Source organism: Chrysoperla carnea, chromosome 2, assembly GCF_905475395.1.
Source record: "Chrysoperla carnea chromosome 2, inChrCarn1.1, whole genome shotgun sequence".
In the NCBI taxonomy this organism is placed as follows: Eukaryota; Metazoa; Arthropoda; class Insecta; order Neuroptera; family Chrysopidae; genus Chrysoperla; species Chrysoperla carnea.
In genome coordinates this window covers 66,545,597-66,558,373 of record NC_058338.1, presented here as the reverse complement: position 1 = coordinate 66,558,373, position 12,777 = coordinate 66,545,597, and the positions used below count along the sequence as shown (strand labels likewise).

At 29.5% G+C, this 12,777-nt stretch overlaps 1 protein-coding gene across 1 annotated transcript; it reads left to right on the top strand.

Annotated features, from left to right (window-relative positions):
* The first annotated feature begins 11,518 nt into the window (after window positions 1-11,518).
* On the top strand, window positions 11,519-12,466 carry LOC123292857 (glycerol-3-phosphate phosphatase-like). The gene has a single exon (XM_044873569.1). The coding sequence runs from the start codon at window positions 11,519-11,521 to the stop codon at window positions 12,464-12,466; it is 948 nt and encodes a 315-aa protein (XP_044729504.1).
* Window positions 12,467-12,777: the final 311 nt, after the last annotated feature.

Here is a 12,777-nt window from a genome sequence, read left to right as displayed (position 1 = left end):
TTAAATATGTTAATATTCCTACTTTTAAAGTCATTTATTTATTTAAATATTCGGGCAACCCCGGCCTCCCTAAAATTTTCCGAATGGATTTAGATTTAGTCCAACTTCATATTAAAAATATTCAAGCCTTTAAGCCATAATTTCCCTGGCACTCGTACATTCTTAATACTAATTTTTCATTAAAATGGCTCGATAATAAAAAAAAAGAGCAAGAAATAAATAAATCTGAAGATATGTCAAACATAAATGGAACAAGAAACATTACAAATATTTATATTTTTAACGACCAATTTAAATTTATTAAAAGCATTTAATGAATGTAAATCACTTTTGTAATAGAGATGAAGATCTTCATTCATGTACATGAATCAATGAATGAATTCTTTTTTTTTTAAACACATTTCAATCATATTCTCTGAAAATAATTATTCTTTAATGAAATTGATTCAGATTCATTAAAAATTGTTTAAATTCTTAAAATATATTCAAATTCAGCAAAACAAATGTCAATATAAAATATTTTAATAAAAAATTTACTTCATGAAAATAATCCAAATTTTTGAATGAATTAACATTAAATTTTTTTTTATAAAATACTAATCAATAAATTTAATGGATTGATGAAGAGAATGTAATTTTAAATTATTTTGATAATTTTTATTGTTGTCTGGCAATAACAGATGTGTTTGTTATAATATTTTTTGGTACAGTAGTGTGTTTTCCAATCTGTTATATTTTTATAATAAAAGTATAATAAGTAGATGATACTGTAAATCACAACATCATTTATGGACCAAAGAGTTTTAGAATTCAATAATTATTAAATCACCTGTTTCATTTAATAATATTTGTAGTAAATCTGTAGTACAAAATCAAGCACATATTATTTAATATATACCTAAACAGACTTGATTTTATATTCACATAAATTTGAAGTTATACGGTTCAACGCAACGGTTCAAAAGAGTTTTTCTTTTTGTTTGTATGCTCAATTGAAAAGAATATTAGGTCTGTAATTTTTTGCTTGTTAGTTGCTAATTAATAGCAAAAAAATCATTTTGTTGCTCGAACCAATGGAGGAAAAACGCCTACAAATCTAACTTCACGTAGCTAGTCTAAAAAGCATCAATAAAGGTATGATACATTTATTTCGTAAATGCAAGTGAAATTGTTGCTTTTTGTTGCTTTAAAAAAAATTGTGGCAAAATTAATACTACCCACACTAACTTAATTTCGATTTTTCCGAGTATAATTTGGTTAAAAAATTAGTGCTGCTTACACTTTTATTGTAAGCACTTTTATTGTTTACTTACTGCAACAAAATAAAAACCGAAAGTCGGAGACCGATTAACTACGCAGCAGTTAGTTAGGCTACGCCTGCTTTACTGCCGATTTTTGACGGCAAAATTCTGCGAGTTATATCTCTCTCTGATATCTCGAAAACTATTATATTAACGGAAAAATATTTCTTGTAAAAGTTGAAGGATTTTTTTTTTCCTACAAAAAAGCAGCAGAGAATAATTTCGATTTTCCAAACGGTTTGTCGGGGAAAGCGGAAAAAAGACTCTATATATGTATATATATTGGCCACCTTCGGCTTCGGTCTGAATTTCGGCCAGCAAACGTCGGAATTGAACGAACTGTTACGAACGAATGCCTCAAGATAAGTTCGCACGCGCATGAACTGCTTTGCTCTAGATCATAATATTATGTTTTTAAACCGTCGGTTTCGGCTTCGGCCGAAGGTTGTGGCGATAGTGGCACTATATATATGTAATACAAATAACGCTTAATATCTTTCGATTCGTTTATTTTTCTCAAAAATGGTCTATATCTTTAGATTTTCTGGGAAAAATTGTCGGAGAAAAATTTCTGTAGCCTCCCAAATTGTTTAAAAAGAAAATTGATTTTTCTAAGAAAATTGATGTGTTCAACTGTTTCTTCCCAAAGTCCCCCCCCCCCCCCCAAAGTTACCATGAAAAATTCGTAAATGATAAGAATAATATACAGAATCTTTAATAAATTCTTTCTGTTGCACACATAATCGATGATGATTTTTTTATATGATAAGTACATCTTAAATTGTTTTTACCACATATATTAACAAGTAAATTAAATAGTTGACCAATAAATAAATATTATGATGTGGTAAGTGGTAACTGGCAAGTATGCTGCTGTATACACATTGGAATCAAATTACTTTCTAATTTAATATTCTTTAAATGCCATATTTTTTTATTCATTTTTCTATGGCTTCTATTCTTCTTAAGTTTTTTTTTCTTGCGAATTTATTTAGGTAATATTTAATTACATTATGAAATGAAACTAAAGATTCAAAAAATTGGTAGTTGTTTTTAACGAAATTTTGGTGAGTAGTTCAACGGTGTAAAAAGGGCAATGACTGTCTATAATAAACCTTAAGGTCAAAATATTTTATTTAAAAAATAGCAAAAAAAAATTTTTCCAAATAAATAATAAAAAATGATACTATTCTTATTATTATGCTAAAATTAAAATGTCTAGGATTTCTGGGTGAAAATTTTAGTCAAGTGACTTTGACATTCGTTTTTCACCATTTAAAAAGCCCTACAAAATTTGATAGATCAAATTGCTTCAATGTCTTGCTACTGATCGAAGGAAATTGGAAAGTTCATCATTTTTGACTGCCTAGTAAGAAAGAATTTTCACGCTAACTTTTGAATTCGATAGTGAACATAAAGGTTGCATCGATTTTAAGATTGAAAGTGGCCGAAGTCGTGATTTTATAATCTCAATAGGATTGCACTGAGGTTACGATTTCGTAATATCAATAGGATAAATTCGTGTTTTTGTCATGCCAATATTTTTTTTAGTATCAATAAGTATCAATAGGATTGTACAATTATCGTTTTCGATCATGATTTTGTAATATCAATATTAGCATGTTTTACAAGCGGCCAAGTGAGATTATAAGATCACAGATCTTTAAGTATAGCTAAGTTTGGATCAGCTACAATGCGATGATGTTCGGTGATAATAATAGCAAGAAAAATAAAGTATTGTCCAACTCATTTTCTCTGCCCCTATTGATGTTACCGACAATCTCAGTGGTGAAAAGGATACAGCATATCTGAATGCATGTGGTAGGGAAAGATGAAAAATTTTCACCTTTATATTTATTATTTAATTTAAGCAGTAAAAATTGAAGAAATCAAAAAAGTCACATAGGAACCCGCAATATTAAATAGGAAAATGTGGCCACAAAACTTTTTAACGAGGACTTTTCGACCTACGTTCAATCAAAGCTACACATATATTATATTTATATTAACTACCTATATGACTTGGAAAATGGCTTTCTATGAAACTTTTTCAAACCACCCCCAAAATGTTCTTCGGATCCATCTGAATAAAAACTCTCGCGGTAACAAAATTTTTTAACGAGTAGTTTCGAGTTACGGGTATCACAACTATAACGTATGTGTAGCTTTGACGCCCGTAGCTCGAAAACTACTAGTTAAAAGTTTTGTGGCCATGAGAGTATTTTATTAGAAAGATCTGAAAAACATTTTGATAGCAAGTTGAAAAAGTTTCACAGAATGTCGTTTTCCTATTCATAGACAAAAACTATATTATATTCGTAGCTTTGATCACTAGTAGCTCGAAAATTTCTAGTTAAAATTTTTTGTGGCTACCGAAGCTTTTGATCAGCATGTTTCAAAGTACATTTTAGATTGGGTTAGAAAAAGTTTCACAGAGAGCTATTTTCTTATCTAATATTGTGGGATCCTTTAACATGTGACCACTTCAAAACAATTTAATATCCAATAAAAAATATAATAATATAGCTTGTCAATGCGACCACCCATGCTTGTTAACCAAAAAATTATCAAATAAATAATCATTTTGCGGCATAAAATTGCAACTATTAGCTAAACTATATCCTCTAAACTGTAATAATTCTTCATTAAAAATGTAAAAAAAAAACTTCTATTTAGTAAACCTAAACATATGAATTCTATTTTTGATTAACAATATTAAAAAGTATAATTTAAAATTTTATTAATAAGCAAACTTTGACCACAAAAAAGGGGTTTTTAAGTGTGGACAAAGAATACAAATCTTTGTTTTTTTATATAACAATGTTTTGATCAAATTGTGGTTTGATTTTATTTTTGCTTCGTGAACAATATTAGGTATTATTATTGTTATTATTTTTTGAGAAAATGGATTATTAGTTTTTTATTAGATTGGTAATTCTTTTTTGTATACGCATTGAAACTAAAAGAATTACTCCAGAAAAAAGATTTTTAATTTAACATGCAATGTTGCGTGATTTGTTTAAACATAGTTATAATAAAGGACATTGTTTAGGTAGTGCAGTCATCACCTAGTTAACTTTGGTCTATTTTTATGATTAGTAAACTAGAGATTATTGTTGTGAATTTTACGAAAATGGCACTATAATTAACAAGCACCATCACATCCGGCCATTTCTAAGGATTCTATTTTTGCTGTTTTTCTGGTATGGAAGTATGATATGTATTTATTTCCCATAATTATATTAATTTTTGGTAATTATTTTGAATTGTTGAAAAATGAGTATAAGATATGTCTAAACAACAGTTTGGAAAGCAACATGTTTTCCAATAACTACTCTTGAGTTTGAAATCATATTGGGAAAAAAATAATCTTAATAACAAGTTCTCTACCAGCGACCGTTTTTCTCGAAAATTATCACATTGACACAAAAATTTAAGTTTGAGGTCCGTTTCTCGGTAGCGTTAAAATTAAAATGCTGGAAAAAGGTATTAACGAAGCAGTAGTCCCTTTTCTAATTGTCGCCGAATCCTCGATATATTTTGAGGCCTTTGTGAGAGATGGTAGTGTTTTTTGCGTATTAGATGCTCGTTTAATGGGATTTTATTCGAAAATATTTTTTTGAAAGTCCTATAAAAATTTGCTTTATTTAATTATTTTAAGGGAATCATCAATTCTTTGTCACAAAGAAAAACTTTTGAGAAAATAACGTGCGCTTTAGATCAGTTTGGGCGAATTAAACTAATTTTAATTTGCCAAAAGTATGTAATTTATCTTATCGAGGAAATCTATATATTATTAAATAGGAATAATTTACCAGCGGAATTGTTCGAAGTTCGGTCACTCGAAATTACAGGCAGGCAGGGCCGAAACTGCAAGAAGGCAACCAAGAAGAAGAAGCTCCACTAACAATGAATGTATGATGATTCAGATTTCATCATTGGCTTCCACCTATCAGGATGTGTGTACAGCCCTTTTGATATTCCTAACTGTCCCTTTCACTACTACGAAAGCTGTATGTACTTTCTCTAAATAAAAGTTGATTAAAAATTTTTTGCTTAACCTAATAGGATAAGATAGTCCCAGTAATTTAACGATACTGTCCATCGAAAATCAAAGAGCGTGGTGCATGATTTATTTCAAATAAATAATAATTGAATTTCTACCGTAAAATCTAGGAAAATTAGGTTTTAGTTATAAGTTCTTGCGTTTATATATAAGAAAACGTTTTGAAACCGCTTATAAATCATTGCGAGTATATTATGAGTTTCATGACTGTTTTTATTAGTATAAGATGTGAATAAAAATTGTTTCATTGGCAAAATACTGTAATTTCTATCTTGCATTTCCACATTATTATTATAACGAGTGAATTTTAGACAAAGCCCCCAAACCTGGTTTTGCTCCGGGACATTTTCAGCTCTACTTTCGACCCTGCACGGAGACCACGCATTATGTGAGCTTTCGATGATTTTTCCCAGTTTTATTTACAAAATAATTAAAAAATTTCTGAACTTATAAGCACTTTTATTACCACAAATAACATTTATTACAAAACATAAAACTAACGGTGTTTGTAAAAAAATATTCAACCCTGTAGAAAAATTTCACACTTCATAAACTATAATGTTAATGCGATTTTTTTAATAACACCAAAACAACAACAAAAAAACCTATATCTTTTAATGGTTTGCTTTATCCAAATACTGACATTTTAATGCCAAAAAATGAAATTTATATTATTGACAATCGTGGTGGTCTCCTTTTGATGTTTTGGTGTGGTAATTAAACCCTTAAACGTGGAGTGCTCTATTATGTACCCTCTAGGGAGGTATATAATAAAACTACAAATCTATTTTCTAAAATAGTTTGAAGAGACTTTTTGATTTATAAATATAATTTTTATATTTATAAAATATCATTAGATTGCATATTTTTAATCTTTTTTTATATAAAAGGTAGTTTTGTGTGTTAAACTATTTCGTCCCGTTATAGGTGTTCGTTCATACTTAAAAGGCATTAAATTATTTTGCAAAAATGACCATAACAAATTTTATTACTTCATTTAAACTTTCCAAATTTCTTAAGGGTATGCATATACTAGGTGTTCAAGTGTTCTATGAATCTATGAATAAAATTTTTGGCGTTGTTCTTTATAAATGTTTATTTCTCAAAAAGCTATTCGCTTAATTCTCCAAGAAAGTCAATTGACATATCATATAGGAGAAAGTGCTACACTGTGCTTTCATTTCAAAAGTATCCACCCTTAATAAGTCTTGACCTGATGTGATTATGATTTTCAGTGGTAACATGTCTGTTTAGATATGGACTTGATTCCCCACCTTGAGATACCTCATTTGAAAGGGCATTCAATTCTCTCTTCAACCATTATGAAAACATGTAAAATTTACAAAATTTAAAAAAAACTCCTGAGAAACTTAGGGTACGAGACCCTAAACTCACACTTGAAACGTATCTAAGGACACTCTACATTAAATTACCTTTTTCACAGTTTGATTGCATTAACACAATAAAAGTACAATAGAAGAGTGTGTAATGACAAAAAGTTGGAACTGAGTTGCAAGAGTTGCAGTACTCAGATACAAAACTATGGCTAAGAAATTTCAGAAAGTATTATTTCTTTGATAAGGGCTGTGGCAAAGTCACCTTCCGATGGACATGGATTCAAAAACTTAATTGTAAGCCTGCTGTGGATCAATTGTCTCATGATTACCAAATATCAATATAATTCGCAGAAACATTATTATACGAAACTACTTTGATGCGAAAAAACAATTTTGGGTAAAACTTTTCAGTCCGTTTTTGCCTAAACTACCCGTTTAGCGGAAAAGTCTTTCGAACAAAAAATTTACTACTTAATCAATAACAACTTTCTAATTTATAGTGTTCGTCTATTGATTATTAGTTATGAAGGAGATTGACCTTTTCATTGAGCTTGAAAAATTTAGTCCAGTTTAATCTTTGTGTAAGATGTGCGCCTACACACCCAACATTTTTCGCTTGAGCCATTTTTATTGATAAAAAAGACACAATGTACACAGCTGATGATCAGTAGAACACCAATGTGTCACAACTCAGAATTGAACAAGTGAAAACAAACAATTGACTGAGTTAATTGTTGAAATACCATGTATAGACAGTGTTGATGAAGCAATCGTTTGTTTTTTGACGTCACGTTAATAGAAAATGATATCCACTTTTAAATAGCCACACACACACTGATATTCCCATATTAATGTATACTATAAAATTTGCACCTAATGAGCGCCCTCGTGGGTAAACAGTAATGTTTACAAAAAAATGTTTCAAACAAAAGTTGTTTATTTTTTTATAAAGAACATTTTTTACATTTAAACTTTTGTTCTATCTCTAACGGTTTACAAGATGGGTCCTACGGACCCAAGACCCAATTGACCCATATTGCTCATTTACGAACTTGACCTCAGTTTTTAGGTCCTGAGTACGCTATAAAAATTTCATCTTGATATCTCTTTTCGTTTTTGAGTTATCGTGTCCACAGACGGACGGACGGACGGACGGACAACCGGAAATGAACTAATTAGGTGATTCTATGAACACCTATACCAAAATTTTTTTCGTAGCATGAATATTTTTAGGCGTTACAAACTTTGGACTAAACTTAATATACTATGTATATTTCATATATACATGGTATAAAAATGAATGTTAAACGTCACTTAGGTTAACATCTATTGAACATCCTGTAAAGTAGATTCTATAATATCTTCGTTAAAAAGTTATTTTTAATGATGTGTGATTTTACTAATATTATAATGCAATTTTTGTCTATTTTGCCTATGGCTTTTTAATACAATTCATTGATTTTTTTGTTACGTAAAAGTAATCAAGTAAAATCACTTAAAGCTATTCATTTGTGATAAATGTACCATTTTGAGCAAAAAGATAATTTTGTGATAAATTTAATTCACAAATAATTTAATTATCATTGGTCACACTTTTAATAAAAGAACGTTTAAAAACTTTTATGGATCAAAAAGAAATTTAATGAGTATATACACAAAAGCTTGTACAGGTTGAAGAAAAGTAAATAAGGATTAAATAAAAGGCCAAAACATATTGACGAGCGTATTTTTCAGAAAAATTAAAATAGTAGGCCTATCGAAATATCTATCAAGCATCCTCAAAAGAGCTCTTCATACCACCCTGAATTGCTTCTACACTAAGTAGTCGTGATCCCTATTTTTAGATCAGTTCTCAAATACTAATTTTCGTGTCTATTAGCTCTCTTCAAGTTACAATTTGAGCCCGACTAGGGAAAACTTTTATGTTCTTTTAGTATCTAAAAAGGCCAAGTTCATATGAGCGAAATTGAATTATATGGAGCCAAATTGGAGCGAAAGAGGTTATACGGAGGATAAAACATAAAATTTGGAAAAATTTTAGCAAAATAAAACTACATATTAGAAAAATGAACTTTTATATGAGAAACAAAATTATCCTAAGTTTAATTTAAATTTTTAAATGCTTTCGGCAGACTTAAAATAAACCTCTATTCACAATTTTCAATATAAATCAATAATATTAACCATTAGACACTTTTTGTCTAAAATTGCTCACAAAGTATAGGAATATGTTGCATTCGCAAAATCTTTTAATTTTTCCTATGAACACGATTTGCTTATATCCGGTTTTTTGCTCATGTACCAACATAGTCAATCGAATACCGAAATGAAATTCGGAAAATTTTCCAACTGTGAGAGAAAAGCAAATAGGCTAATAATTAGGTATTATAAAAAGGAACTAGGTCACTGGTTTTTATTGCAGGAATCGTTCAATGGGTTATTAAAGAAGAACAAACAGCGGAGTGCTATTAAATTAAATTAGAGGGTAGAAATTGAAGATAGGGGTGAAAAAGCACAAATTTTGAATTTTTCCAAATATCTCCTAAACTAAACAAAATTTCAAGAAATGTTACATAAAATTTTTTGTAGAGAATGAAATAATAATTCTCAAAAACCAACTGCTTTTGTATAGTAGTAAAACAATTAACGGCGTAAGTTTGTTTTATTTTGCGTTATCATTTACATTTTGTTTTTTGCAATTTCGTTTGTTTTGACAATAAAAAAAACTTAACGTTATGGGCAGTTACACATAAACCTTACTTACCTCTGCCTTTTTAATATTATATACATTACCGAAAAAATTATACACTGTAATAGCTTTATTACATAGTGTTTTCTGGTATATTAAATTCACATTACATAAAAACCACATAATGTTCACAAAAAGTTCACCACGTATTTTAACTTCCGTATAATTTAAAACAATATTTGATTTATAAACTCATTTTCGTGGTTAAAATTATTAACCCATTCCCTCTCATCTTTCATTATGTGCAAATTTTTTTTTTATGTGTGTAAATAAATTTTTCACCTAAAAAATCCAAAATATTACAAAATAACATTTTAATGATATGGTCTAAAAAAAATTTGGCTTTATGCTTCCGCCGGCTACTTTGTTTTTTCTAAGAAGGCGAGAAATAAATTAATACTATATGTGTGCATATATACAAAAGAAAAAAGTGTTATTAGATTTAATATTTAGACAGGATAGCACTCAAAAACGTACCAGTCTACAGAAGAAACGATTTTTTTTGTATGTGTAGGAATTTTAATATTATAAATCTATTTAGGATGTACGAACCCCAAGACATTTTAGAATAAAAGGCTTAATTTTCTTTATATGAAGTTGAACTATGCCTAATTCAATTCTGAAACTTTTAGAGGAGGATTACTTTTTGGGGGGAGTTTCCCGATTATTAACATAAATTAATGACTTCAAAAGTAGGTATATTTAACATTGATCTTACGGGAAAACGGTAGATGTATGGTATGTATGATATGTTTTCCATCTAATTAATTATGGAAAACAAAAAAACACCCCGCTGTGCGCAACTAATTAAGGATATATGAGCATGATAGTGGGAACACAAATTACACAAAACATATTTTTCAATTTTGATGGTGAATTATGTTATAACTTGACAATATAAGACGAAAGGTAAGAATAAAATTTTTCGATAACTGGAGTAATTTTCAAAATATTGCAGAAAATACAGATATCGAATAATTTCAATCACAAGTTTAAATTTGCCTTTGCGCTCGTACTACCTTAATATGCAACGGACCTTATGGTCTAAGTATGTCCCACTCTAGGACAGCCACTCTAACCTAACCTAACCTACCTTAATATAAAAACTTTTATGTTTTCTAATGTTTCTTCTATCCATTGCTTGCAAAATCGAATTTTCCGTAAATATTTATTAATAACAAGTTCTATATCTGCTCATTTTATTATTTTATCTAATATGATTTTTCACACAATTAGTACATTTTCGCTCGTGATTCTAAATTCGATTCTGCACGCAACAAGGTGAAACTACATAAAATGATATTGGATCAAGTTGCCATTTAATAAGGATCAATAATAAATAAAATACTTATAATTCTAAAATTTGTATGGGCGCTACATGGATATGAGTATGTAGCGCCCAAACGCGAATCAAACTTTATCTTATGAGCAGTTAAGAGGAGTTTTCTAAGTCTAAAAACATGTTTTCAGGTTGAAAGTTGTTAGCCCCAATAACTTTTTAAGAGGGAGTAAAACTATATAGTTTGGCCGGAAGATTCAATTTTTCAGTAAATTCTGATTTTTTTTTTAAGTGGAAATAATCCGAAATACAATATGCTGATTATATATCATGAAGAGGCGAATAAAAACATCTCCTTCTCTTTCCAAATCATAGTTTGACCTGAAAGACACATTGTTCCGTATTTTTAACAATGAATCCTCCAAGCCGAACTGTAGCTCAGATCGAATTACGGATTTAAGTCGTTTCATCATGACAAAAATATGCGGAAATGATATTTCGATGGCGTATTTATTCCATTTGTAATAAAACGGACATTTTGAAAGAAGAGCCTTTATATCCATTTCTGTCGAAACGAAGTTGAGTGAAATTTCGTTTTAGAATTTTAAAAAAGTGTAAGTAAAGTTTGACAGCTATACCCAGAAAAGCAATATCAAAAAGCATACCAACCGCCAACTTTTCCGTGAAATATGTGATTTTGCATACTCATAACCACTCATTCCTTTTTTAATTAATTTATCAGTGTCAAAATTTTCTGTGTTTTTTTATAATTTTATTTTTTATAAAATGAGTCGAGAAGATCATGATGCAAAAACAAAGGTACAAAATTTATCAACATTAAAATCAAATGACATAAAAGCTTTCTTGGCTTCATTTGACACCGTAATTTGTGATTGTGATGGAGTACTTTGGAGACTTGATAAGGCCATTCCCGGATCACCAGAAACTTTAAACAAATTTCGACAATTAGGCAAAAAAGTGTATTTTATAACAAACAATAATATTAAACTTAGGGAGTATTATGTTGAAAAAGCACGAAAATTAGGTTTCGTAGCTGAAGAAAATGAAATTCTATCAACCATTTCTTTAACAGCCGAATACTTAAAAACAATTGGATTTAATAAAACTGCATACATTATTGGATCTGAAGGACTTGCACATGAGCTCGAACGAGTTGGAATTAAACATGTTGGAATTGGACCAGAAGAATTACAAACCTCATATCCAAATATTCTTGACATTCAATTGGATAAAGATATCGGTGCTGTAATTGTTGGTTTTGATCCATATTTTTCTTTTATAAAATTGGTACGTGCAGCAAGCTATTTAACAGATCCAACTTGCTTGTTTATTGGCACAAATTCCGATGAACGATTTCCATCAGAATCCTCAAAGATTGTAATACCTGGAACGGGTTGTTTCGTACAGGCAATTCAAGCTTGTTCCGGTCGTAAACCAACTATAATTGATAAAAACCATGACTATGTACGAAAAGCAATTATGATAAACTATCAGATGAATCCACGAAAAACTCTTATGATTGGTGATAGATGTAATACGGATATTCTGTTAGGAACACAGTGTGGATTCCAAACATTATTAGTATTAAGTGGTGTAACAACGCTTGATGAAATGACGAAGATTGCTAAATCACAAAATTCAAAGGATAAGCAATTAGTGCCGGATTTTTATATTGCAAAATTAGGTGATTTGTTAGACTTAATCGATAATTAATTTAATTAGGAGCTAATTGAATTCCTAAAACATTTATAAAATAAAATAACAATAATTTTTAATATTGATTAAGATTTTTTATCGTTCTTTTTACAATGGAAGTTGAATCTTTTTCGGAATTGAGTAGTGTAGACAACTTATCCATTTATCCTATTAGCTATGATCGTTCTTATACCCAATCTACGGTGTTAAAATTTCGTCTTGCCATTCCTCATTCATTTCATGTTAATCCTCTATTTTTAACCTCCGAACTAAAAAATGGGATGTTATAAGTTGTCCGCTATGTGTGTGTCTGTCAGTCTGCAGCATCG

Coding starts and splice junctions, on each gene's coding strand:
- LOC123292857 (XM_044873569.1), top strand. CDS start 11,519: ATGAGTCGAGAAGATCATGATGCAAAAACAAAGGTACAAAATTTATCA.